The 26,537-nt window shown below is 54.7% G+C and overlaps 1 protein-coding gene across 1 annotated transcript in view; it reads left to right on the top strand.

Moving 5' to 3' along the window:
- ITPR2 (inositol 1,4,5-trisphosphate receptor type 2) overlaps positions 1-26,537 on the top strand; it is a 317,220-nt gene that overhangs the window by 147,376 nt on the left and 143,307 nt on the right. The window contains 3 exon segments of the mRNA XM_055118479.1: positions 12,707-12,897; positions 16,834-16,976; positions 18,977-19,085. Of these exon segments, the coding sequence (XP_054974454.1) occupies positions 12,707-12,897; positions 16,834-16,976; positions 18,977-19,085 (443 nt within the window).

Genomic DNA, 26,537 nt, shown 5'->3' with positions numbered 1-26,537 from the left:
TGTTTTTCCAAATCCCAAGTGTACGTTCCAGCTGGACCCAGGCGTCTTTGTCCGTCACGCCCCGGTTGGAGGTTACAGTTCAGCAGGGGTTCTGACTAGCAGAGGGGCCTCAGGGGAGGGATCCGGGGAAGTCCCATGACTCAGGTGCAGAAGGACGTTTGTGTTTCGTCCACCCTTTAAGGGTACAGAGACCAGGGCCTGTCGGGCCTCTGCCTTGCAACGTGGCCGGCCCGGGTCATCCTTAGCGTCCCGTGTGGTCCCCTGCGCACGGCAGGGGACATCCCTGAGTGCAGAGCCAGGAGTAGCCCCTGAGCACCGCCGGGTGTGACCCACAAAGCCAAAGGAGAAGAAAACAGGAAAACAGGATACGGAGAGCTGGGAGCAGTCGCCTTGTCACAGGAGAGAATATACACAGGGAAGGCGGTCTGAGAGGCTGCTTTGCTCTCGTAAGGCAACTTTCAGAGCGTCCACAAGCGGGAGCTGTGGCTGTTCCCCATGCTGTCCCACGCCACACGCACCACCTCGACATCGGCGTCACGATTCACAGAGCACTTCTGAGTGCCCGAGCGCGACTCACCTCTTGGGTGTTGGACGTCCGCCCTCGCTTGCCTTGGGTGTGGCCGGGAGCCCGTCGGAGCCAGCGCGGCCTTCGCTGGAGGTCAGTCAGGGTTCTCCACCGCCAGGCAGGGCGGCCAGCAGCCCCGTTGGCGGGACCGATGGGACGGGCCCTCATCTAGCCTGGTGTGAGGCTGAGTCCGGGCCCGTGTACGCGTGGCCTGTCCCGCCCCATTTCGCTTCACTTCTAAACGCAGAGGGCTTTGGAAGGATTCCCATCTCGCCAGGAGTTTCTGGGGTCTTCCCGCACGGCTCCGTCCCGTTCTCCCAAAGAGACGCACAGTTTGAAACAGACGCGAAGGCCGTGAGATTCCCCAGGTAAAGGGGATTGCTCGGGGGTGGACACTGGACGCTTAGTCGAGGGCGGGGCCCGACGTGCGAGAGACAGAGGCCGGGCTGGGGCCAGGCCAGGCCGAGGGGCTGCCTCGTATGTGATGGGGCCTGGGCGGCCAGGCTGTGAGACGCGCTAGTGGCCCTTGGTCAGTTCCCGTCTTCGTTCACCCACACGTGTGAGCCCGCTGGGAGGGAAAGCCCCGGACGGCAACTTCCATATTATTTCACTTACGAAAGAATTCTATTCCATGTGTTTCATAATCTTCACATGATCTGGGAGGATTAATGCTCGGTGCTTTGTTGGCAATATAATCTTGTTTCCAAATGGAAATTCTGTAAAATATCTTTTACAAATGGTTCGAATAATGAGCATCAATTTCCAAGCCAGTTGTTCCCAAGAAATTTCAAACATGTAGAAAATATTAACCCCTTGAGATGAGAAGTTCAGTCACTTTTAGACAAACCTATTTAAATCCTTCTAGGCTGTTGTATTGAGAGTATAGTTGAGTATAATTATCCCTGCAGAAGTGGTTCCTCTAAGTGACATGATTACTCAAAAATTAAATAGTAAATTACTAAATAGGAACACACATTACGAGGCCGTTTATGTATCTGTTGACTCGACTGTCCATATTGATTTATTGTTATTGAAGAGACAGGTAGTTCTGGGAGAAATGCAGTCAGTCATGCAAATTGGTTTTTCTTGGCCCCAGTGAATTTTTAGCATGTCAGGGATAGGTATAACATTATAGAAATGACAACACAGAATAGAACCAAGTACCTTATCTGCTGAAGTTCTGGGTTCTGGTGTGTTTCCAGAGTCTCAGTGGTGCAGGGTGGATTCACAGCAGGTTTTCCCTGCACAGGTGACAGAAACGGGTGGGCCCAAGCCCATGAACGAGTGTCCCAGGCTGCTGTTTCTGTCCTTTCTGCTGTCGATGCCTTGTGTCCCCTAATGTGTGCTTCAGCTTTGGTTGGACTTAGGTTCTTTTGATAGTTTTGCACACGAAGGAGAGCACGGGTGAGCCCGAAGAGGCAGCTTCTGTGTTAGTTTTGGTGGATGCTCTGTCCAAGCAGGGGCGGAGGGTGGCGCTCCCCTCGGTGGTGTGGCATGCGGGCTGATTCTTAGACCTTATCCGTCTTAGCGGTAAAAATAGGGTTACCATTTTAATGCTGTTTTTTGGTTCTTTTGTTATTTTTTGATGTAAAGAACAGAAAGCCTTTCCATATCATTAGCTCACTCAGTGTTTTTCTGTCCTGTGAGCTTGCATTTCTTGTGCTTTGCTTGCTTTTCCTACAGGGTTTCCCTCTAAATAATTTGCATCACCTTTTATTAAGGAAATGAGCTATTGCTGACAAGTGACCTACGTTTTTTTTCTTAAATTTTGAGGAATCCTTCCCCACTTCTACGAAGCCAGTATTAACCTAATAGCAAAAGCAGGTAGAGATATTTCTGGAAAAGAAAGTCAATATCCCTGATGAACCTCAGTCCAGAAATCTCCCTCGACAGAATCTGAGGGGACAGAATCCGGCGGCAAATCAGAGGGACCCGATGCCACAGCCGTTGGGATTCCCGCCAGGGATGAAGGAACTTGCCATTCAGATTCAGCCCTTGTCATTCTGACTTTTAATTTAGAATGCAACAAGTTATTTCCTTTAAACATTTTATTAAGGAGTTTGCTTTTTTTTTCTTTTTAAATGGCTGTATCATTAGCTGAAGTATCGCTGGTTTATGGTATCATCAAGGTTCAGCGTTTTAACGTGTGTGTGTGTAGATCTCACCATCCATTCCATCCCCCACCTAAAGGATGTCTCTCTGCCCCCCACGGCCCCCTCCCCTCGGTGACCCCCTTGCTCTCAGGAAGCCTCGGAGCGGGTTTCTTTGGCCTTACTTATATCCCTCGTATCAGTGACGCTGTCTGATAATTGTCTTTCTCTTCCTTACTTGAGAAATTTCTCTCAGGGTCTTTATTTCTTTAAAGAGTTTGGGTGCGGGGGGGGGGGGCATTCGGTTTTGGGCCAGAGCATACTTGTGGCTCTGCACTCAGAGGTCACTCTGGGACCAGGGGGGATGCTGGGGGTAAGTCAGGGCCAGCCCCGTGTGAGGCCAGTCCCTGCCTCCTGCTCTGCTATCGCGCCGGACCCCCCCTTTGGATCATTATTTTATTTTATTTTGTTTTGGTCACCCCCCCGGCTCCCCCCCAACACGCGGGGCTCCCTCCCGCTCTGCCTCAGCAGTCACTCCTGGCGGTGTCTGGAGGACCCAGGGGGATGCCGGGGACGGGAACCCGGGCTGCCCGGCGAGGCGAGTGCCCGTCCCTCTGTGCTGTCGCCCCCGCCCTCCACTTCAAAGTCCTGTTTCATCTCCAGAATGACCTTGATCTGTGTGAGACTCGTGTTGAAAATTCCCGCGTCCGTCTTCTCCGCCGTGACTGTCTGCAGCCTTGGGTGCGGACGCTGGCGCCTCAGGGGGTGGGGGCTGGGGGGGGGGGGTGGCTGTGGTCGGAAGGCCTGAGGCCCGGGGCCCGTGAGACAGGCCAGCCCCGGGCTCCCAGGAGCCCCGGCCGTCCTCGTACTCGGGGGATTAGCTGAGTGAGTCGACTGCCAGACAGGAAAGACACGTCTCCCGTCCTTAATGCTCCTCAGATGTGCAAGCCCGGGGTTCAGTGGAGTCTGCGCCTGCTCTCCGTGCCCGCCTGCCCCTCTCGGTGCCCGCTGCTCCTGGCGTGGGTGCCGGGTTCGAATCCCGGAGGCCCCGTGTCCGGCCCTCCTCCTGCGCACGTTCTCGGTCAGCGGGGCCAGACAGCCGCGGTGTCGCGTCCATCCTGCCTGGCTCTCCGGGTTTCCCTTCCTGCCCGTCTCGCGTCTCTGCACCCCGTCTGGCTCCTCCGCGTGGGGCGTCTCCACATCTGCGCTTTGGTCTCACTTTAATCCTACCCGGTGTGACCTACTCGCTGGGAAGCAGAAAGAGACTTTGATTATGTTTCTACCTCTCTGCGAAGGCTCGTCAGAGCCGGAGACTTCTCAGGGGACACGAGCCCCGTGAGTGGGCGAGTCTCCTGGTCCGAGGGCGGGACCCGCCGTCCTGCCTCTGAGGGGTCCCCGCTCCATGTCGGGCCCTCGGAGCGTCTCTTCCTGCAGCATCTGGGGCGCCAGGGAGACCGTGAGCTCAGGTGGGGTCACTACTCCCGGCCGGAGGAGAATTTGTCCGTTGCGTCTTGCTATGCTGGAGCGGGGGAGGGTGCCCCCTCTCCCCCCCACCCGTCCCTGTGCCCTTCGGGCCACTCTGCCCAGCACTTCCTCCTGTGCCACAGTCTGCTGAGCGCATCACAGTTCTGGTCGCGTGTGCATCCCAGCGCCCGGCTGTGGGATCAGGAACTCATTCTTCCCTCCTCCCGGCCACAGTTCTCCCTCCTGCGTGAGTTTTGAGCCAGTCTATGGAAGGTTAAATTAGCATTGTCAACGTCGCGTTCAAATTAATGTGCGTAATATTTTGACAGCGCCGGGAATCTATTTCAGGCCTTGTCTTTGAAGGTACTAATATTTTCACGATTGCTTGAGCACTTAGGGGAGGTTCGTTATCTACCCGGCTGATTCAGACTCTCTCAGACTCCCCAGCCCCCAGCCCGGCTTCCTCTCCTGCTTCCTGTCTCCACTTGCCGCTTTCCCGAGTTTGCCCGTTGATCCGAGCACGGAGAATATTTGATCTGTTCAGTTCACCTGGGCAGGTGGTGCTCACACAGGGACAAACTCTGTCACTGCGGTAAGGTTGGGGCGCACATAAAACTCCTTCCCCTGGAGTGCAGGACAGTGATGTCTCGGCCTGGCTTATGCAGGGTGTGGCCACGGGGCGGGGAGGCAGCAGCCCAGAGGGACCAGGGGGCAGGGGTGCTGGCCTCTCGCTGTGGGGCTGCAGGGCTGACGGGAGCAGAGGCGCCCGGTGTCTGCACCCCTGCACCGTCCGTCCTGTGTTGGGGTGAGCCCAGGCACTGCAGGACAGCTGAGCGTATGGGGACCCCTCTCCCGCCCCCTGGACCCACCCTCGACTGGTGACTCAGTTTCTCCGCCCTTCTGAGACACGGCAGGTGTAGACTGTGCGTGGATTCTGCCGTGTCGGAACAACAGCGGCACGATGTGGGCTGGGCTTGGAGTTCTGGGAGTCCGGGGCGAGCCCGCGTGTGCAGTGAGGTGGGACATGGTGACCAGGTGGAGAGGGACACGGCAGAGCATCACGGGGGACAAAAGGGGCTGTGACCTGCCTCCGGCTGCCTTGCCGGGCTGCCTGGTGGGGGTGCCTCGGGCTCTCCTGTCCCCGCCCTTCAACCCCAGGACTCCTTCGTTGGCCACTGTCCGTGACTGTGGCCCAGACCGGCCACCCTGGCCTCCCTTCTCTGGCGTTTTGCCCTCTCGGCCCCAGTTACCCCCCAGCCTCCCGGTGTGTTGAGCTGTAAGTTTATTTATAGGTGGGCCCGGGAGGGAGCAGGTGCCACGACTTCTGGTACTTTCTGTTGCTCGAGTCCCTGTTTCACTGCTGCTTGGTTGCCGCGGTTAATCTCCTGTGCCCAGGTCACAGATGTGTACGCAGAGCAGCGGGCCCGGTCCTGCCACTCCAGATGCCGCTGTCTGAGACCCCAGGCATCCTCGGAGGGACAGGGACACGTACCCCCGGGGCGGGCGGGGCTGCTGTGCTCCCCAAGATGTGCTGGCGTCTCTTTCTTCAGCCGTTCCCCGGCCGCTGCCTGTCCCGTTCCTCCATCTGCCTTCCCGTCGCCACAGCGTGGGTCTTCCGGAGAGGGCCCGCCTTGCCAGCGTGAGGCGCCCAGTTGGGCCCCTGGCACCCATCTGTACATCCGCGCAGGATCCCTGGGGTCTCACTCTTTGGCACAAACTATGCGACCTGCAGTGACTGTCCTGTGTGTGTGTGGACCCCGTGTCCACAGAAGCAGCTCTCCAGGAGGGGAGTCAGGCCTCCGGCCCACCAGGCTGTGGGCATGAGCCCACATCTGTGTCTGCGTGAGGCGTCCCCTGCCCCACACGCTCCCTCCCTCCCTCCCTCCCTCCCTCCCTCCCTCCCTCCCTCCCTCCCTCCCTCAGGGCTCCCCACTCCTGCCCTCCCTCCCTCCCTCCCTCCTTCCCTCCCTCCCTCCCTCCCTCCCTCCCTCCCTCCCTCCCTCCCTCCCTCCCTCCCTCAGGGCTCCCCACTCCCTCCCTCCCTCCCTCCCTCCCTCCCTCCCTCCCTCTCTCCCTCCCTCCCTCTCCCCCTCCCTCCCTTCCTCCCTCCCTCCCTCGGGGCTCCCCACTCCCTCAGGATCACTTTAGCTTTGCTAAGATTTGTGACGTTGGTCCGTTATTCTGAAATACAGTGACATCTCTTAGGGTCTGGTGAAATTTTGACCTTTAAGGTGATCAGAGTTTTTATTGTCATGCTAGGAGAATTTTGTTTGTTTGGGGGCTGGATTCCCCGGGGCGTTGCTTCTGGCTCTGCACTCAGGGGTCACTCCTGGAGGGGCGTAGGGGACCTTGTGGGATGCCAGGGATCGAACTCGGTCTGGCGTGTGCAGGGAAGTGCCTTGGCTGCTGTACTACCTCTCCAGCCTCCTCACCCCCCCCCCCCCCCGCCCAGGATTCTTTCCAATTGTGTAGATTGTGTAACCGTTAAAGACAACACTGTATGCTGCAATCTTGGCGTTGTTCCAGTTGGAGAAACCCCCAGCGTTGGTAGCTGCCTCTCTGCTTCTTTTTTGGTGTGTCTTGTTTTATTGTTTATCAGATTCATACTCTTCTTCTTTTTTTTTTTTTTTGCTTTTTGGGTCACACTCGGCGATGCACAGGGGTCACTCCTGGCTCTGCACTCAGGGATTACCCCTGGTGGTGCTCAGGGGACCCTATGGGATGCTGGGAATCGAACCCGGGTTGGCCGCGTGCAAGGCAAACGCCCTCCCCGCTGTGCTGTCGCTCCAGCCCCAGATTCATACTCTCCTTATGCCTTCATGAACTCATGGAGATACTGTCTCACATTCCTGACTGGTGTTCTTTTTCGAATGTTTGGAACGTGAAATACCAGGACTGACAAAATCGCCCGTAGCTCAGTGGTTCCAGTACTCCCTGCTCCAGCACAGTCCTGCCACCGGTGGCCGTCCCTCCCCCAGTGCCCCAGCCTCCCCCTCCCCCCGAGTCTGCCCCTCAGCCGACCGGGCTAACTCCCCCTGTACGGCCTGTCATGTCTCAGGAGGGTGTCCCTCAGTCCTTGCGTGAGGGCCTGGGGAGCTGGTGGGCGCAGCTGGGGCTTCTCTGCTGTTTGCTCACGGAGCTCCGTGGGCCTGTGTTTCCCGCCTCACGTGCTCCTGCCGCGCTGTCGGTGCTGGGGAATTCGGAGGGGATGTTCACCGAGCACTGGGAGCTGTGGAGTGAGTGGGGGGCCCTCAGCAGCTTGGCGCCTCTGAGATTCATCCTGGCGAGGGCCGTCTCCATGCCAGAGGGAGTTTGGTGGTGGTGGTGGTGGTGGCGTGGGCGTGCCGGACCACCTGGCAGCGGGGGACTCGGGCTCCCCCATCCTGAGAGGACGCCGGAGACCCCCGCCCGGAGTCCGGGCTTGCCTGGGACCATTCGGCAGTGGCGAGATTAGGCCTCACTGGGTTTTGAGAACTAACTTTGCACAGGAGGCATAGAGAAAAATTGCAGAATCCCACTTGATCTGGAAGGTTCTTATTAAGTGCTCCCTTTTAGTTTCCATTTCGTTCATTTATTTTTGGTTTTGCGCCCACCTCTGGTGGTGCTCGGACCTTACACCTGGCTCTGCACTCAGGGGTCACTCCTGGGGGGCTCAGGGGACCCGGTGGGGTGTCAGGGATCAAAGCCGGTCAGCCAGTGTCCACGGCCAGCCTCGCTCTGCTGGACTGTCTCTCGGGCCTGCCTGAGTCCCAGCGGCCAGTGGACTGTCTCTCGGGCCTGTCTGTCTGAGTCCCAGCGGCCAGTGGACTGTCCCTCGGGCCTGCCCGTCTGAGTCCCAGCGGCCAGTGGACTGTCTCTCGGGCCTGCCTGAGTCCCAGCGGCCAGTGGACTGTCTCTCGGGCCTGTCTGTCTGAGTCCCAGCGGACAGTGGACTGTCCCTCGGGCCTGCCCGTCTGAGTCCCAGCGGCCAGTGGACTGTCCCTCGGGCCTGCCATCTGAGTCCCAGGGGCCAGTGGACTGTCTCTCGGGCCGGCCCATCTGAGTCCCAGGGGCCAGTGGACTGTCTCTCGGGCCGGCCCGTCTGAGTCCCAGGGGCCAGTGGACTGTCTCTCGGGCCTGCCTGTCCGAGTCCCAGCGGCCAGTCTGGGCGGCTGGTGTTGGTGCCAGTTTGGCTCTGTGTAGGAGTCTTTCCCCTCTGCTCATCCTGGCCCTGTGCTCGGCGTGTCTGGCTCAGGCTGCCCTACCAGTGACCACAGGTGGTGGCTCTGAGGCACCAGAAAGGACTGTCACACCGTTTCTGGAGCTGGAAGTCCGAGATCGGGGGGTCTGTCTAGGGGGTCTCGCTCTCAGCCTGTGAGGAGCCCCGGGGTGCCTTCTCCCGGGCGCTGCTGTTGGTTGGCGGTCCAGACTTCCTGATGCACACGCCTCAGCCCGGCGTCTGTACCCGCCCTCCCCGTGTGCTCTTCCCCCCTCCCCCCCCCCCCCCCCCCCCCGCTTCTCAGGAGCGTGACCTGCACTGGAGGAGGGTCACCCTGGTTCGTCACGGTCTCGTCTTTCCCTGGGTGCACTGGCAAGACCCTCTTTCCAAGTAACACTCATAGCTGCCGATGTTTCGAGGCACAGTTCCCCCAGATGGTGAGGGTGACTTTCACCAGAGCATGGCCACTGTGCCACTGAGTCGCGTCCAGGGCAGGGTGGGTCTTTCCATTGGAAGACCAACATCCATCTTTCTTTTTCTTTCTTTCTTTCTTTCTTTCTTTCTTTCTTTCTTTCTTTCTTTCTTTCTTTCTTTCTTTCTTTCTTTCTTTCTTTCTTTCTTTCTTTCTTTCTTTCTTTTCTTTCTTTCTCGCTTTTGTCACACCTGGCGATGCTCAGGGATTACTCCTGGTTCTGCACTCAGGAATTACTCCTGGGGGTGTTCAGGGGACCATATGGGATGCTGGGAATTGAACCCAGGTCGGCCGAGTGCAAGGCAAACACCCTCCCCGCTGTGCTATCGCTCCAGCCCCCCCCCCCCCCCAACTCCCCCAGCATCTTCCTTTAGCTCGTAGAAGTTCCCTCTGGGAGCCAGAGTGATAGTTGAGCAAGGAGGGTGCTGGCCTTGTATGCAGCCGACCTAGGTTCGATTCCTGGCTCCCCATACAGTACCCAGAGCCCCACCAGGGGTGACCCCTGGCCATGGATCGAGGACTAAGTCCTGAGAACTGCCAGGTGTGGTCCTCAAACGAAGCAAAGCAAAAGTTCTCTTCTGTTACTTCCTTTACTTCATTCCTTCTTGCCTCTGATGTTTTTTTCTGGACGTCGTGTTTGTTACATATTTGACACCAATTCATAGTCTGTTTTATTTTTCATTTTGCTTTCAATGCTTCATGTTCTGGAAGGTTCCTTGCCTTTTCCAGGTGATCTACTTGGTCTTCATTGCTCTTTTTTCCTTTGAAATGCTTATTTCTGCAATTGTGTGATAATGTGTAAGTTTCTGAGACAGAGTTTACGCTCAAATCCTCTGAGGGTGGTAATTAGAACGTTGCTCGTCTCTGAATCCTGTGTCTTCCCTGAAATCAGTTAGAATTCAGGTGCTTGGTTTTCCCGGATTCTGGCTTGTGTGTTTCTGCTTACAGAGGCCATACCTGTCGCACGGCTTCCACTGTCCTTTGAAGAGCTGTTCTCCCAGCATTCCCAGCGGCTGACCTCTGGGTCAGGGGCATCCAGATGTTCCACATGGGCCGTGTGTGTGTGTGTGTGTGTGTGTGTGTATGTATATGTGACTGTGAGTGTGTATATGCGAGTGTGTGAATATGAGCATGTATGTGAGTGTATGTGTGAGTGTGAGTGTGAATGTGAACATGTATGTATGTGTGTGAATGTGAGTGTGTATATGTGAGTTTATGTATGTGTATGTGTGAATGTGTGTATGTGTGAGAATGTGTGTCTGTGAGTGTGTGTGTGTGTGAACGTGTATGTATGTGTGAATGTGAGTGTGTATATGTGGTGTGTGAATGCGAGTGTGTGAATATGAGTGTGTATGTATGTGAGTGTATGTGTGAGTGTATGTGAGTGTGAATGTAAACGTGTATGTGTGTGAATGTGAGTGTGTATATGTGAGTTTATGTATGTGTATGTGTGAGAATGTGTGTCTGTGCGTGTGTGTGTGTGTGTGTGTGTGTGTGTAGCAGGAGACAGGATAATACTTGCATATGGCTAATCGGGGTCCGACCCCTGGCCTGAGCCCTGCCAGGAGGAGTAACCCTTGAGCCTTGAGCCCTGAGCGTTGCCGGGTGTCCTGTGCCCCCTCCGGCCCCCACCCCGCCCACCAGCAGGACAGAAATGAACCCAGGAGAGGGGGAGCGTTGCAGGGCCCGGGGTCTCCCGTGCGTTTCCCCTTCCTGTTGGCGCTGTGTCTCTCCTCCCTGCTTGCTCTATTCCGCGTTCCGCTTCCAGCACCTTCCCCGGGCTGCTCTCCGGCAGGGACTCTCCTCCCGAGAGAGCGCGGCTGGGTTTCCTCTGCTCTGCCGGAGGCTGCTCTTGCCCGTCAGAGGCGGGCGGCCGGTGCCTTCCCGCGCTTAGACGCGCGTCTCCCGCGCCTGCCTCGCTCACTGCACGCTGCCCGGCCTCTCATCCCTCCCACGGGCTGCCGGCTCTCTCTCCTGGGGCAGACGTTCTCGCGGTTGGCATGAGGGGTACAGCTGACAAGGCGCAGGTTTCAGCGGCCCTGGCAGGAAGGACGGGGCACCGGGCCACTCTCAGGGGAGTTTTTAAATGCCTTAATTCTTAATTTTCCTGTCAGTTGCTTACTACATGTATGAGCATGGCACAGAATGTACGTGCGCATGCATGTGTGTGTGTGTGTGTGTGTGTGTGTGTGTGTGTGTGTGTGTGTGTTAATGAATAGGCTGGCAAGATTTTTTCCTCTGTACCTGTCTAATTCCTTATTTTCCTGGGTGTCAGGGAAGGTACAAGTTTGCATGGTTGTTCTACAATGGCATTTTTTTTTATACTAAAACTCTATGAAGTGCATTTTACTGTGAATCATCAAGAAATCAAATAAGTTCTTGAATGTTTAATGAGCCCACTTTAATAATTGGTCTTAAGAATTGAAATACTTTATGTTAAAAGCTTTTGGAATTACATAAAAAAAATTTAATGGCATCGTTTAAAGATTTGATTTCTCCCCTTTTTTTCCAGTTTTACTGAAATATTGTCAATGTGAAGATCATATTACTTTTTGGTTTTCAACTTAATTATCTTATATATGTATATGTTCTGAATGAAATGTTAACCACAGTAAATATTTAATATTCATGGTTTCACATAATCACACTTTTTTTTTTTGTAATGAGAAATGTTTAAGATCTATTCCCTGGACAACTTTCAGACATACAAGAGTGTTGTTAAGTGTAATTGCCTTATATCCAGACTGTAAATCTCATTTTCTCCCTTTTCCTTCTGTGTGTATGGCATTTTGAGAGTGTGTGAGATGCATTGATGAGATTAGGAGACATTTTAAAAATCTTTCTTTTTCTACAAATGGCCAAAAGGCACATGAAAAAATACTCCACATCGCTAGTCATCAGGGAGATGCAAATCAAAACAACAATGAGATATCGTCTCATTCCACAGAGACTGGCACACATTCAAAAGAACACAATCAACCAGTGCTGGCATGGATGTGGGGGAAAAGGAACATTCCTTCACTGTTGGTGGGAATGCCGACTGGTCCAGCCTTTCTGGACAACCATATGGACAGTCCTTCAAAAACTAGAAATTGAGCTTCTATATGACCCTGCAATACCACTTCTGGGAATATATCCTGAGGATGCAAAAAAGCACACTAGAAATGACATCTGTACCTATATATTAATTGCAGCACTGTTCACAATAGCCAAAATATAGAAACAACCCGAGTGCCCTAAAACAGATGACTGGTTAAAGAAACTTTGGTACATCTACACAATGGAATACTATGCAGTTGTTAGGAGAGATGAAGTCATGAAATTTGCTTATAAATGGGTAAACATGAAGAGTATCATGCTAAGTGAAATGAGTCAGAAGGAGAGGGACAGACATAGAGGGACTGCACTCATTTGTGGAGTATAGAACAGCATCACATGAGGCTGACACCCAAGGACAGTAGATACAAGGGCCAGGGGGATTGCCCCATAGCTGGAAGACTGCTTCATAAGCAGAGGGGAGAAGGCAGCTGGAATAGAGAAGGGATCACTAAGAAAATGATGGCTGGAGGAACCAGTTGGGATGGGAGATGTGTGCCGAAATTAGATAATGGACCAAGCATGATGACCTCTCAGTGTCTGTGTTGCAAGCCATGATGCCCAAAAATAGAGAGAGAGTATGGGGAATATTGTCTGCCATGGAGGCAGGGGGAGGGTGGGATAGCGGGGGGGTATACCCGGGATATTGGTGGTGGGGAATGTGCACTGGTGGAGGGATGGGTGTTTGATCACTGTGAGATTGTAACCCAAACATGAAAGCTTGTAACTATCTCATGGTGAATCAATAGAATTTAAAAAATTAAAAAAAAATTTTAAAAATTAAAAAAATAATAAAAATAAATAAAATCTGTCTTTTCCAGCAAAGAATCGTGGCATTGCCATTCCTGTGGACCTGGACAGCCAAGTGAACACCCTCTTCCTGAAGTCCCACTCCAGCACCGTGCAGAGGGCGGCCCTGGGCTGGAGACTGTCGGCTCGCTCTGGACCCCGCTTCAAGGAAGCTCTGGGCGGGCCGGCGTGGGATTACAGAAATATCATCGAGAAGCTGCAGGTACGCTGAGGGCGCCAGAGGGCGTCGGTGTCTCCCGCTTGAAACGTGGGTGTCAGGAGTCACACAAGAAGAATATGGTTCAAGAAGCCACGTTCTAGTGGGGGGGGGGGCAGGCTTTATTGTACGGTTCCCTGCCACGTCTTATTATTTTTTTTAACAAGCACAACTTCCAGATCCAAGTCGAGTCTTTTGTAGTGAGCACCAGCTATTGACTGTTTCAGGGCGGCCTCACAGGAAAGTGAGCATCGTAATGCTGAGGATCAAACTTGGAAAGGTTCACTCACCGCAGAGATGCGTCTAGTAGATTAAAAATTCATATCTTCCTCCAGTTTCCTTTCCAGCCCTCTCTGGGTGCTCGGGTGCGAATAATGTCCCTTCCTTTGCTCTGCAGTGCTCTGCACGGTCCCCTTCTGTTCGGGGGCTGCCTGGGCTGCATCATAAAATGCCACCAACCAGGTGCTTTCACCCCAGCAATGAACCGTCTCACGCTCTGCAGCTCAGAGCCCACGATGAAGGTGCTGGTGCGTCCGTCCTCCGCGCCCTTTCCTGTCACTCTGTCCTCCAAGACTCTTTCCTCCCTCGGTGCCTGGTCGCCCGTGCAGAGCCGGCAGAGCAGGTCAGGGCCCCGTGTCAGGGCCCCGTGTGCGAACACAGTTATGTGGGAGATGCTGGCAGCGGGAGCACAGGTCAGCCCATCGTGAGGACCTTCCGCCCACAGAAATAGTGGCAGGTTTTGTCACTGTGTGGCAGGAGGGAAGCTTTTGCCTGGCGCGTGGCGAGGCCTGAGCTTGAGGCAGGCAGAGCACTGAGTCGTGCTGGGCCCTCCAGCCGGATGGCGGCAGGGATGACACGGAGAAACGGGTGTCAGAGTCATATGCTGGTGCCCACAGGCACGCAGGGCAGGTGGATCTTGGATCGTAAAGAGCCTGTTGGGTTATTTGTTGGAAGAGAAGGAAGAAGCGCATACGGGAGCGTATCGGTTATGGCCGTCGGGGAGTACTGACGTGGGTACTAGGCAGCTCAGTCTACTAGAAGTCGAGTCTACAGGTGGAGCAGGAGCATGGGTGCTTTTGCTAGAAGCATGAGTGCCGTGGTAGGAAAAACAGGAGCATCCTTCGAGAAGTCAGCTGTGGCACAAGGGCGCAGGGAGGGGAGCCCAGGGGAACAGGCGTTTCCAGCGGCACTGATGGTTTGTCCTTCTACCACAGGGCCACAGACTGGTCCCCCGGAGTAGAAGGGTCGGAGACCACTGGCCTGGGGCCATTTGCAGGTGTCAGGGGCTGCAGGATGCTGCCGTGGACGGTGTGTAGTGCGCACCTTCATGGTGCGGTCAACATCATTAGCATTTGGTTGGGGAGAACCAAGGCAGTGTGCTGGGGATGGGTCCTGAGGTCGGGGCCTCGGGAACACCCCTCGCCCCATTCTGTAGGTCACATGTGCTTAAGGAGGGGACACTCCTCGAGTGCGACGAGTTGGGGCACCCCAGACTCACGGGGGGAACAGGCCCGTTGAGAGACGCTCCTGGGTCTGGGCCGTGAAGGCGAATGTGTTCGGTTGGAGAGGACTGAGCCTAACGGAGACGGCAGGGCGCATGGAGAGGCCTCAGGTCGAGGGGGTCCGAGGGGCTCTCTGGGCTCTGATGTGCAGGAATTTAGTGGGCCAAGGGGAAGGAATGATTTGAAACAAGGAACAAAAGCACGCAGGGACCGAAATGGTAATGCCGCGTGGAGTTTGTTCTCTGGGTGTGATGGCTGGCGGCCGGGGCGGCTCAGCAGCGGGTGGGCATGTCTTGTTTTGCCTTTACGGAGGTCGTTGTGGAGTTGGACGGTGAGTGTAGGGCCGAGTGGGGTAGCTCTGGCCTGGGCACAGGGGGCCGGCGGCTTGCCTTCGGAGAGCGCGGGGGCCGTGAAGTAGGGAAGAGTTGGGTATCACTGTCTGTAGAGCTGGCGGGGCTTGGTGGGTGAGCGGACAGGTTGTGGGACGTGGAGACCCAGGACGAGGCGTGTTCTTGCGTGACTGAGTCGTTTGCTGAGCTAGGAGTCCCGTTTGGGAGTGTTGAGTCAGAGATGCTGAGTTAGCCCCGCGTGGCGGCCTGCCGGGGAAGCCGGCGTCTGGAGTATTCTGTGGCGTTGTCGAGGCGGGAAGTATAGACGAGGCAAGTTTCTGCACGTCTGTGATGGTACCACATGGGCCCGGATGACAGTTTCTCACAGGAGGGCGTCAGGGAAGGTCGGACCAGGAGTGACCGAGAGAGACGGAGGCACAGTTCAGGTGGAGATGGAGAAGCATGTGGGACGACCACGAGGCCAAGAGCAGAATCTCAGGTGGCCCTCGGCGAGTGTGTGCCGTGCGCCAGGACAGCGCCCACCGGAACTAGCAGTGGGGGATGGGGTCCCCCACCATCTCTAGGGAGCACCGAGTGGCCAGAGGGGGTGAGGCAGAGCTTTCCAGTGGCGGGTCCGCACGTGTCGTGAGGTGGAGCACCGCCTTGCTGCAGGTCGTTCTGTGTCCGTTGTTCTTCCCAGCACACCGAGGTGGTTGGTGGCGTCACTGCCCCAGGTTTCCCCCTGGGGGAGAATCCACCTGAGGCTGCGTCATTGATCCAACTGAGAGATGGAGATAAAGGCCAGTCACTGGGCCCGGGGTCTCTTTGCCCCTAATGAAATGAAGAAGGGGGGAAGCAGAGAACAGATGCATTTTGGTGCCGTTCTATGACCTGCCAGTTACTGCATAAACAGATTCCTTTTCCACCTTGATGTAACCTGCCAAGTTCATATCTGGTGTCCTGACCCGCTTTCCGCATAGACTAGCTCCTGGATCGGACCTGGGGCAGCGTCATTTGCCGTCACTGGCACCCTCTAGAACAGTCACGTAGAAACAATCACTTCTGCCAAGGGAGTTTGAATAAAATTAACTCCTCAAGCCTAGCGCTGCGAGAGCAAGAGAGGGCGCTTCCCCCGAGTGCCTGGCTGGGAATAGCAAGCAGCTAGCAGCTTCCTGCCCGGCCCGGCGTGCGCAGCTGTGGAGAGCAGGGCATTGCTCCACCCGAGGTGTCCGTGGGCTTCTCTATGGTCACTGTTTGGGAAGGGGGTTGCTGTAGTCCGACAACGTTGAGTAACTTGTCCTTGCGTCCGGCTCGTTTCAGAAGCCTGCGAGTGTAGTGGCAGCTGGCCGTCGTGGGCTTGCAGTCTGAGGCCGTTTCTCGGGGCTCCTGCGAGGTTGCTCAGGCACCTGCCTTGTGCCTTTGGCTCTAGTTTCCCTCGTCACAGAATTCGGGGTGTGGTCCAGCCTGTCTGTGAGAGGATCCAGTGTCCCCCCTCAATGCCCCTGTGCCCTCCGTCCCTGTGAGACCTGCCCCTTGGCTGTGGGTCGCTCGACCCTTCCCCGTTAGCTGCCACGGGCACGTTCACTGCACTTAGATCTGTTGTTGGTTCACCCCTCAGGCTGCCTCCAGTCCAGGGTAGTTCCGGAGGGTCCTCATCCTCCTTGACCTTGGACCCAGCCTCGCAGCCCCCACCCCCAGCAGAGTCTGCCTGCTGCCGGGTGTTTGCCCCATCCCCACCCAGGGCAAAGGGACACCTGTGTCGGGCTTGTCCTCAGCCCGGAGAAGGTGGTTCTCTGTCCACGGCAGCGGGGGAGGCTGGACACAGGCACCCGGCCAAGATGCGGCCCGTGTCCTGGCCCGGTGAGGGCCGTCGGTGTAGGGGACGCTGTAGGGCCAGGTGCCCGCTGCCACACTCGGGAGCGTGCGTGCCTGGGTGTTGCCATCGGAGGGACACCCATGTGGTGTGCACGGCAGTGGGACCCGCCGGCCTTCTCCCCCCCGCCCCATCCTCTCGCCTGTGTCCTAAGGAGCCAGCGCTCACCACTGCCCCTCCTGGCCCTGCAGTGTGCCTGGCGGTGCTCGGCCTCACCCCTCCCCACGTGTCTCCGCAGGACGTGGTGGCCTCCCTGGAGCAGCAGCTGAGCCCCATGATGCAGGCGGAGTTCTCGGTGCTGGTGGACGTGCTCTACAGCCCCGAGCTGCTGTTCCCCGAGGGCAGCGACGCCCGCATCCGGTGCAGTGCCTTCATGTCCAAGTAAGTGGGGACCAGCTGCTGTCCTCGCCTGTCCCCGAAAGGTGGCTGGGCGGGCATGTGGCGGGGGGGGGGGGTCAGGCCTGAGTCACTGAGGTCACAGTGGGGGGACTTCCCGGAGCATGGAGCCCTGGCGAGCCCAGGCGCCTGCATCTCCCACCCTTGCTCCAGGGTGGGCACTGTGTGTGGGGCCTGCGCTGCTCCCTCTGGGCTTCTATCTCTCCAGAACTCGGGTCCAACAGGTCCATTTTGTGACCAGGTTTTTTTTGGAACCTTTTTTTTTTTCGAGCACTGGTGGTGTTCGGGGGACCCCACGGGGTGCCAGGGATTGAATCGGGGCCAGCCATGTGCGAGTCGAGCACCCTGACCCCGGTACTATCCCTCCAGTCCTAAAAGCGGGATTTCAGGAGCACCAGCCACGAGCGCTCAGCTTCCTACCGGGCGTGGCGTCCTCACTGACGCTGGTGGTGTTCCTGTGGAGTCGTGAAAGCCTCCCACTCGCCAAAGCGACCTCAGGACAATGGTCATTGCTGGACAAAGGAGGGCGGGTTTTCCTTTTCCGAATTTAAAGTTGTCACAAGGCTGTGGTAGTTAAGGTGGTGTGCACCGGAGTGAAGACAGGCCTGAGGCCGGTGGAATGGTGTTGAGTCCAGAGACAGACCCTCGAGTCTACAGCCCCCCAACCTTCAGCAGGGGGCTGCGAAGGTGAAGTGGGGCGAGGAAGCCCCTTAACACACGGGGTTGGGAGAGCTGGCCAGTCCCACGCGGAGACGTGGACTCAGACCCCTTTCTCACACCATGTTCAAGTCCATTCAAAATGGGCTGGAGACCTTGGTATTAGACCTGAATCTGTAAATTATACTGAGGGAAATAGGGAGAACCCAGCATGACATCGAATCCAGAGGGGTCTGTAACTACTCGTGCCACTGGCCAAGCAAACAGGAGCAAGATTAACGGGATGGCATCAAATTAAGAATCTCCTACACCACAAACGAAATGACGACCAGAATTCAAGGACCCCACAAGCACTGGGAGAGAATATGTGTAGCAGCCACTTTACAGTGGGTCAGTGTCCAGGATAATAAAGTGCTGATTCTGGGTCCCGTGAAGCCCATCACGTAAGCCAGCCTGGGGCAGAATTAGCACATGGATGGACTGCCTTGTTGTTACTTAGTTTGCTTCTGATCACCAGAGCTGCTGATTTCTGTCAAGCCCAGCCCTGCAGAATAGCTCTTCTTTCTGGGTGGGGGCAGGAAGGCAGAGCTGAGGACTGCTGCTCTGCCTTCAATGCAGCACGGCTCAGGTGGTCTAACTGGGGAGGAACGTGTGACTGTGGTCCCGTCTGGGGAAGGGTGTATGGGCGTGGCCTGGCCCGTGTGGGCGTGGTCAAACCTAGAGCAGATGTGTGGGCGTGGCCCAACAATGAGAAGGGTGTGTGGGCGGGTCAAACCAAGAGCAGATGTGTGGGTGTGGTCTAACAATGAGGAGGATGTGTGGGCAGGGTCAAACAAAGAGCAGGTGTGTGGGCGTGGTCTAACAATGAGGAGGATGTGTGGGCGTGGCCAGGCCAAGAGCAGGTGTGTGGGCGTGGCCTAGCCTTCAGGTGGGAGGGCACAGTTAACCTTGAAAAGGGTTTGTGGGCATGGTCTAACCTTGAGGAGGCTGTGGGGTAAATATGAATATTTCTCATAGATGAGGTTTTGAGTCCATATAATGAGAATGAAGATCATTGCTGTTTTGTTGTTAATCAAAATGTTTTGTCCCTGCTAAAAGTAAGTTTACAAGCACTGAGATTTACTGCTTGTAAGACAAAGGATATCTTATAATACAGTCTTCATAGGTATCACTAAACGTTTTTGAACACATGAACCCAGGTTTACCTCTACTCTTCAACTCTGTTTTGTTCTTCCCCCCTTTATTTCGCTATGTATTTATAGGCAGTTTAAAGAGAGATCACGGTCCTACCAAGGTTTATTTCTTTTCTCATTTTTCTTTGCTTTAAGGTTGATTAATCATACAAAAAAACTAATGGAAAAGGAAGAAAAATTGTGCATCAAAATTCTCCAGACTTTACGAGAAATGCTAGAGAAGAAGGACAGCTTTGTGGAGGAGGTATTTTTTTTTTTTAATTTTGGTGTTTAAAAATTAAGTTGAATTTCTAAAATAATCAGTGAATTATAGCAACCTACTACGTGGCTACTTGCCTTGCATGTTAAGTGTGCATGTTTAGATGAATTAGATAACTGAGTTTTTATAGTTCTTACGGTGTTCATCTCTGTGTCAGTTTTGAACTGAGAAATAGCTGTGATTAGAATGATCCAAGTAGTTTGTATTTTATCTTGAGAATGTAAAGTTTCCTCATCTTGCGTCAGTGGACAAGAATACATTATTTATTAGTGAGCAACTGAGATCTGTCTTTATGATTTTGTATGAAGTTCTGTTGCATATTGAAATGGTTTGTATATTTTGACGTGATAAATTTTTTGTTGTTGTTTTGAGAGCCCAGGCAGTGCTCAGGGCTTACTCCTGGCTCTGTGCTCAGGACTTACACCTGGCAGGGCTCAGGGGACTATGTGGGATGCCAAGGATTAAGCTCAGGTCAGCTGTGTGCAAGGCAAGCGCCCTACCCACTGTACTCTCTCCGGCACTCCCCTAATTTTTTTAATTGTAAGTCTATCTTCATGTCATTTTCATAGCATTTTGCCAGGCATTGTAAAATGAAACTTCTTAAATAAATCAGATAGTATATTTTTGTTCCTAGCCATATTCTACACATGGTTTTGAGGCTATATTAGCTTATAGGTTATAATTGTCAGCATTTTATTAAAAATGACAGCTCAGGTACTCATTAAGAGATAGCTAGTAGAATATTTAACATTCGAGGTGATGCTTTAAATTTGAAATATAACTCTAACAAAGTGTTTTTTTTTTAAAGCCAGATATCTATATTTTATGTTAGGTATCAACCCAAAACTTGCACTATCTCCCTTAATTTTCTGATGTGTCATAAATTCTGTAAATATATGATTAAAATTGGGAGATTTGAATGTATTTTACATATGCTATCTGGCTGCAGTAGTAAGTTTGGGGTTTGTATCATGTTTTTTGGGCCCTACCTGGCAGTGCTCAGGGCTTACTCCTGGCTCTGTGCTCAGGAATCACTCCTGGCAGCTTGGGAACCATGTGTGGTTCTGGGCACGGGACCTGGGTTGGCTGCGTGCGGCCCACTGTATTATCTCTCCAGCCCTGCAGTAGTAGATATATATTTTTTAAATCTATTCTTATAAAAAGAATTGTGGTGGGTTTGGTCCTTGTTCATAGAAGGGTTGTGATTTCAGGATACGCCGTTGGCAGCAGGCCTCTGCTTGGTTGTCAAAATGACTGTTTTGCTCTCGTTCTCTTCATTCTTTCCACCGTATCTGGGAAACAAGCGGCTGAGGCCACACCGGTGAGCTCAGTGCCAGCAAGTGTGTGTGGGCAGCAGCGCGCAGGAATAATGCCAGGCGCTGCGCGTGGTGGCCCCGAGGGGAGTGGCACCCACACCCCAGAGCACCCTCGGGGCGGGACGGGCCTCCCCAGAGTGATGCTCATAAGTTGGAGTAAAATCTGTGCTGTTTTTTAAAATTTAAAAAAAAACATTTATAAGGAAGTTCACAATGTTTGATCATATCCAATATTCAAGCCCCAGTCCCACCACCATGATACCTTCCCACCATCATATTTTGGGTGTTTCCATCCCGAACTCCAATCCCTGTCCCAAAGCAGAACCAAAATAATGTATTTTGTATTGTTTGTTAGGAAAAACTGCTGAAAATGCTACAAAAAAAGTATCCATAGAGGAAGAGGGTGAAGGTTGTTCTATTTTGACAGGGAGATATCACTAACATGTTGATAAAGGCTGAGCCTTGTGAACTTTCGTATATATATGTATGTATATCTGTAAATATATATATATATATATGTGTGTGTATATTCCCATCTGAGATTGGTCGCCTGCTGTCCAGAGTGGCGTGGTACCCTTGGAGAATGGGCGGGGAGTGTCTTACGCTCGGCCTCACGGTCCAGGAACAGGTTCACTTGTGTGTGGGGCTTGGTCCGAGCGCATGGGGAGTGGCCTTGAGCGGGAGTGGTCAAGTTCTGGGGGCTTTCGGCTGCGGGGGTGGGTCCCTTGGGGCGGGGAGTCTCCCCCGCCCCCGTCAGGGCGCCCTGAGTGAGCCGCCTGGCACGGGGTCCCGTGGCACGGCCGTGGCGGGCGTCGTGTTGTGCTCCTCCCGGGAGAGAAGCGCTGCTGTTTTGTTTTTTTTCTTTTTTAAGAAAAGAAATTGGTAAGAGTTTTTAGGGAATTTTTGTTATTTTCTCTGATTCCTTAAAATTATTGCTGCCTTAGTTTGAATTTGACCGAAATGTCGCATCTTGACGTGGAAAATGGGGCCCGCGTACACTTCTGTGGGGAGGGGGCGGGTCACAGCAGCTCCTGCCGGACAGGAGAGCCGCCCCCCAGCGTCACACAGTGCCCGGCCTTGGGTCGCACTTGGGGAAGCAGGAGCGAGGCGCAGGCGGGGTCCCCCGAGGACAGCGGGCGGCTGTGCCCTGACCCGCCACCTCCCGAGCTGCCTCCAGAGACGCGGCTGTGCCCGCCTTCCCTCTGCACCTGTGCTCGCTCGCTCCGGCCTACAGGGCCCCTGCCGGGAGACGCCGGGTCCCGAGTCCTGGACTGCCCCGGGGGACTCTGCTCCGGACAGTGCAGCTGGGGAAGGGCCGGGGTTCGATTCTTGCTCCCCTGGACACGGCTGTCCGTGGCCCCCGGGGCGGGAGGGACGAAGCGGAATGCACCTTTGGTGTCCAGCACGGTCCAGATCCTCTGCTCCCAGTGGCCGTGCCTGGACACTGGCCACGTGCTTGCCAAGGGTCCAAGACACAGCCCCCCAGGTGGTGGTCTGCAGGGATCCTGGGAGCCTTCCAGAAGCTTCTGCAGTCATCTTTGATTCCTCCAGGGATTCCCGTCTACCCCCGCCCCCGACCCTCCCCCATTTCCCTCCAGCCACCAGTGTCACTCGAGTCCTGGAACCTGGGATCTTGAGCCAGCCCAGCTGTTATCTCTGTGGCCGTGCAGGTGGCCAGCACTGACCACGGCTGGGCCCAGACCACGGCTGCTTCCCCACACCATTCCCAGAGCGCCCTGCCTCCTTACGGCGCCAGCACGCTGTTTCTGGGCTCTAGGCCCGGCCCCCCTTGTTTTGTCTATGAGGTTATGGGACCCAGAGAGGGTGTGTGGTTTTCCAGAGGTTGAACAGCAGGTGTCCGAGTGGGCTGGGCTCCCATGGAGTTTCCTTCCTCCCTCTTCTCCTTGCCCTGACCTCAGCCAGCCCCGGGGCTCCTGGCACGGGCTCGTGAGCTCTGGCCTCCACGGGTGAGCCAGTGGCAGGTAGGATATAAGACACGGCCACTCCCAAAATACACTTCAGTAAGAGTTTAGAAATAATTTCCTAAAGACTTTATAACGGGCTGTATTAATGCAATTAAGGAAAATCCTCAGTAGCATCTTTCGGGGGCCGCAGCTCCCGGTGGGGCTCAGGGTCGGGCGAGTCTCAGGCTGCTGGACTCTGGGTCCGAGGAGGGCCTGGAGATGTGGCTGCAGAGCTGCTGCCGGGCAGACCCAGGGCTCCGCGGCGGGTTGTGTGCCTGCAGCTGGGCAGTGCTCACCTCCGGCACGTCCCGTCCCCTCACCCCTGCCTCCCGCCCTCCCATACTGTCCCAGAAGCGTGTCAGGGAGGGCCTGGGATTCCTCAGGGGTCAGGCGGGGGCCCCGAGAGCTGTGTGTGAGGTGACAGATTCCCCGACCCCTGGGAGACAGACGCCCCAGCTCTCGGACGCCGAGGACGGAGCCCCCGGTGCTCCCTGTGTGTGTGTCGGCCTGCTGCCCTTCAGCTCGGCACCTCGGAGAACCCCACTTCCATTTCCTTTGTTCCCGGTATTAGAAATCACCTGTGTTTGTGTAGTGTGTGTGTGTCGTGTGGCTGGTGGAGCCGAGAGGACAGCGAGTGGCGCGCACACGTGCCTGTGCATGAGCCCGGCGCCCTGTGACACAGTCCCCGCCGAGAGTCCGCGTTGCCGCCTTTCTTCCTGTCCTCTGGGCCCTGGAGGAGGCAGGTCAGCACGGAGGGCGTTTTGCCAGTTACTTGGAGTTTAGAACGCGCTTGGCTGTAATTCCTGAGCTGGCCTGATGTCCTGCTCTTCTCGCTGGGACCGAGGGTTGGTGCGGGAGGCTCTCCACGGTCTGGACACTGTGTCGCTGTCACTGTCATCCCGTTGCCCATTGCTTTGCTCGAGCAGGCACCAGTAACATCTCCGCTGTGAGACTTTTTGCCACCGGGAGCTTGCCAGGCTCTGCCGTGCGGGCGAGATACTCTCGGTAGCTTGCCGTGCTGTTCAAGAGGGACGGAGGAAACGAACCCGGGACGGCCGTGTGCAAGGCAAACGCCCTACCCACTGTTCTATCACTCCAGCCCTTACAAATTGTTATTATTTTTTATTAAAAGTGATAGGCATGTACACCAAAAGAAGTAAGTTCTGATCCCAAATATATAAAGCTCATAGCTTTTGTCCTTGAAAATTGTCGGCATTAATGAGCACTGGAAATGTCCAGGGGTAGCCTGGAATGGGTGATTTCAGGTCCCTTCCTTCCCATTGTGGGCAGAGCACACCCATTCCAGACGCCAGTCGTCACTCCCCCGGGAGTATATCCGTCTCCTCACAAGTTACTCTGACATGTGCCTCGTCTACAGGATAACGAAGATGTTTAGTCAAGCTCAATGTTCTGAAAACGTTCAGTTTTAAAATATCACTTGTCCTTGGAATATTTCTGCGAAGAGATCGAGACGCCGCCTTTACCTAGCTCTCGTGTGGTTTTCGGCCCGGGTTTTTACGAAGTGATGACAGCCAGCAGTTACTGGAGCCGGCTCAGATCCCCTGGAGGTGTTGTTTATATAATCGGCATCCTGTATCAGAGGGGGGAGATCGTCTCTCTCGATCAGCTGAGAACACTAGAGCGAAGAATTGAATGTCACCCCCCCAAGTAGATAGACAGGGGAAAGGGAGCAGCTTGATTCCTTTTTTGAAAAAAAGTCTGCGTTGAGGTCCTGTGATCTGCAACCTCGGTGATGACGGTTTCGTGCCTGTGTCATCCCGGTACCACGGCCATGCCCAGGGCACCCCCTCATGCTTCCCCCCCCCCGAGCCCCAGGCTGGGCCCTGCTCGGTTCTGACCAGCCCTCAGCTCTGGTGCCTTCGGCTCTTGGTTCTTGGCCTCGTTCTTAGCCGGCAAGTCCGAGGCAAGCGGGCGAGGGGCCGTGGAGCCACGCTCTCCTGCTTGCTCGCCTGGGTAGTGCTGGCAGGCGCACGGGTACTGCCAGCCTCGGGACAGCGCCCCCCGGCTGTCCTGGGAAGCATGCATTGCAGCCGCCGCTCCGGGCGCTCCCGGGAAGGCCGGAGACGCAGACCCAGCTCTTCAGCGGTGATGGGGCGTGCTGGGGGTGGGCGTTTGGGGTCTCTGTACGGACCTGCAGGCTCAGGGCAGATTCCCTCCACACCTGGGTTTGTTTGTGCGTTTAGCCCAGAGAGAAGTTGTGGGACTCCCTTGGCAAACGCCCCGAAGCTGACCCGGAGCAGTGACGGCTCCAGAGGCCCGGGTGGAGAAGGGGTCACTTCTGGTCACTTCGTGAGCAGGAGATGCCTAATGCTCTTTGGACGGTCCCTTTTATCTTGCTTTTTTTTTTTTTTTTAACCCGTACATTGATTGTCAACTGAGTTCACAAGAAATTTTTTCCTTAACAGGAAAAAGACAATCATTGTGACTGATCTTTTATTTCGGAGTCAGAGGGGCAGTGAAGGAAATAAGTTAAATTTCTACCTAGGAGCTGAGCTCCTGTGTGACAGAGGCCTGCTGGCAGTCTGAGCGGGGCCGGCGGTCTTGCTGGCTGTGGCTTGTACCCAGGGCCTCTTGCCTGAGAGTCGGACACGGCCACTCACCTTCCCTTAGCCTGTTCCTCCGCCTCGGCAGGCGCTTAAGCACCGGAAGTAGAGCTGCCTTGCAGGGTGCACTGTAGCTCACCAGCTGGGTAATAACTGGGGTTTGGATCAGGAAATAATTCCAGCTGTAGTCTTACAGCTGCCTTTTGCAGATCTTTCTGAGTAAGTGTATTTTAGAGGTATGTTTAGCTTTTCACGACGTTCTAATGTTGTTTCAAACAACATGCAATGTCACATAGCAGAGGCGTGCCATCTTAATTATTCCCCGATTGTGTCTCTGTCTTAATAAGGCAGCTAAATTGCTGGAAGTAGAAAATATGTTCATTGTCCCTTATAATAAGAGAAATGAAATTAGGAACATAATTACCATACTCTTGAATTTTTATTGCATTTTTTCATCGAGGCAAAAGAGAAGGATCACTAAAGTCGGTATGAAACTAATAACTGTCTCTAGTTTCGGGCTCGCTTGATCTCCTTAAGCTTTCCAGGTGCTGGTGCAGTCACCCTGACTTCATGAGTACTCTGCATTTTTTTTATGTTTTTTTTTTCCTTTTTCCATTTCAAAATATTTCAGGGCAACATTATTGCCTCTGGAAGTGTGGGCACATGCAGTGATTCTGTACGTAGCAATGCCCAGAAGGTCGTGATGGAAATTGGGCAAGACTCAAACCAGGAAACTGTTCCTGGCTGTGAGAGAGGCATTCGGTAGCTAGTGATCTCGGGTGAAAATGGTCACTGAGATAAAGAAAATAAACTTGGATGACAAAAAGCAAAAGAAAACGTGAGGGGGCTGGAGCGATAGCACCGCGGGTAGGGCGTTTGCCTTCCACGCGACCGACCCGGGTTCGAATCCCAGCATCCCATATGGTCCCCTGAGCACCGCCAGGGGGTAATTCCTGAGTAAAGAGCCAGGAGTAACCCCTGTGCATCACCAGGTGTGACCCAAAAAGCAAAAAAAAAAAAAAATAAAAAAAAAATAAAAAAAAAACGTGAGAGGAATAAAGTGTGTGTGTGTGTGTGTGTGTGTGTGTGTGTGTGTGTGTGTGTGTGAGGGGGTGACTGCGATGAGTATGTAGTTAGGCTGTCCTGTCAGCCCACATACTGAAGTCAGTAATTGTTGGGTTGTCACGTCAAGCCATGTACTACAAAGGCGTGTTAAAGTCTGGCCTGACCGCAGCGCCCGTCCCACGGGCAGTTTCTTCTCCCTGCGTGTGACGTGGTTCCCGTCACTCCCGCGATGTCACCTGCAGCCCCACCCGGGAAAGGTTCCCGGGGGTGTGCGTTACTGAGGCGCGGGTGAGGGGGCACGTGTCTCTGAGGGGAAGCTGCTGACGCCTCCTCCCGGCAGCCCTGGTGGTCCCTGGTGCTGTGGGCGAGACCCCCAAGGGAAAGCTAGCTGCAAGGGCGCCCGGGGCAGGGCGTGGTGCGCTGCTTGGTCCTGAACCGCTCCCGTCGGCCGACGTCTCCAGACGTGCTTGGCTCCTGCCTCCTCCACGGGAACCTGAAGTGCTTTGGGACTCCAGTGCCCTTGCACAC

This window comes from Sorex araneus, chromosome 10 (genome assembly GCF_027595985.1).
Source record: "Sorex araneus isolate mSorAra2 chromosome 10, mSorAra2.pri, whole genome shotgun sequence".
Lineage (NCBI taxonomy): Eukaryota > Metazoa > Chordata > Mammalia > Eulipotyphla > Soricidae > Sorex > Sorex araneus.
The sequence above is the reverse complement of the archived record's forward strand: the minus strand, read 5'-3'. Positions and strand labels throughout refer to the sequence as shown.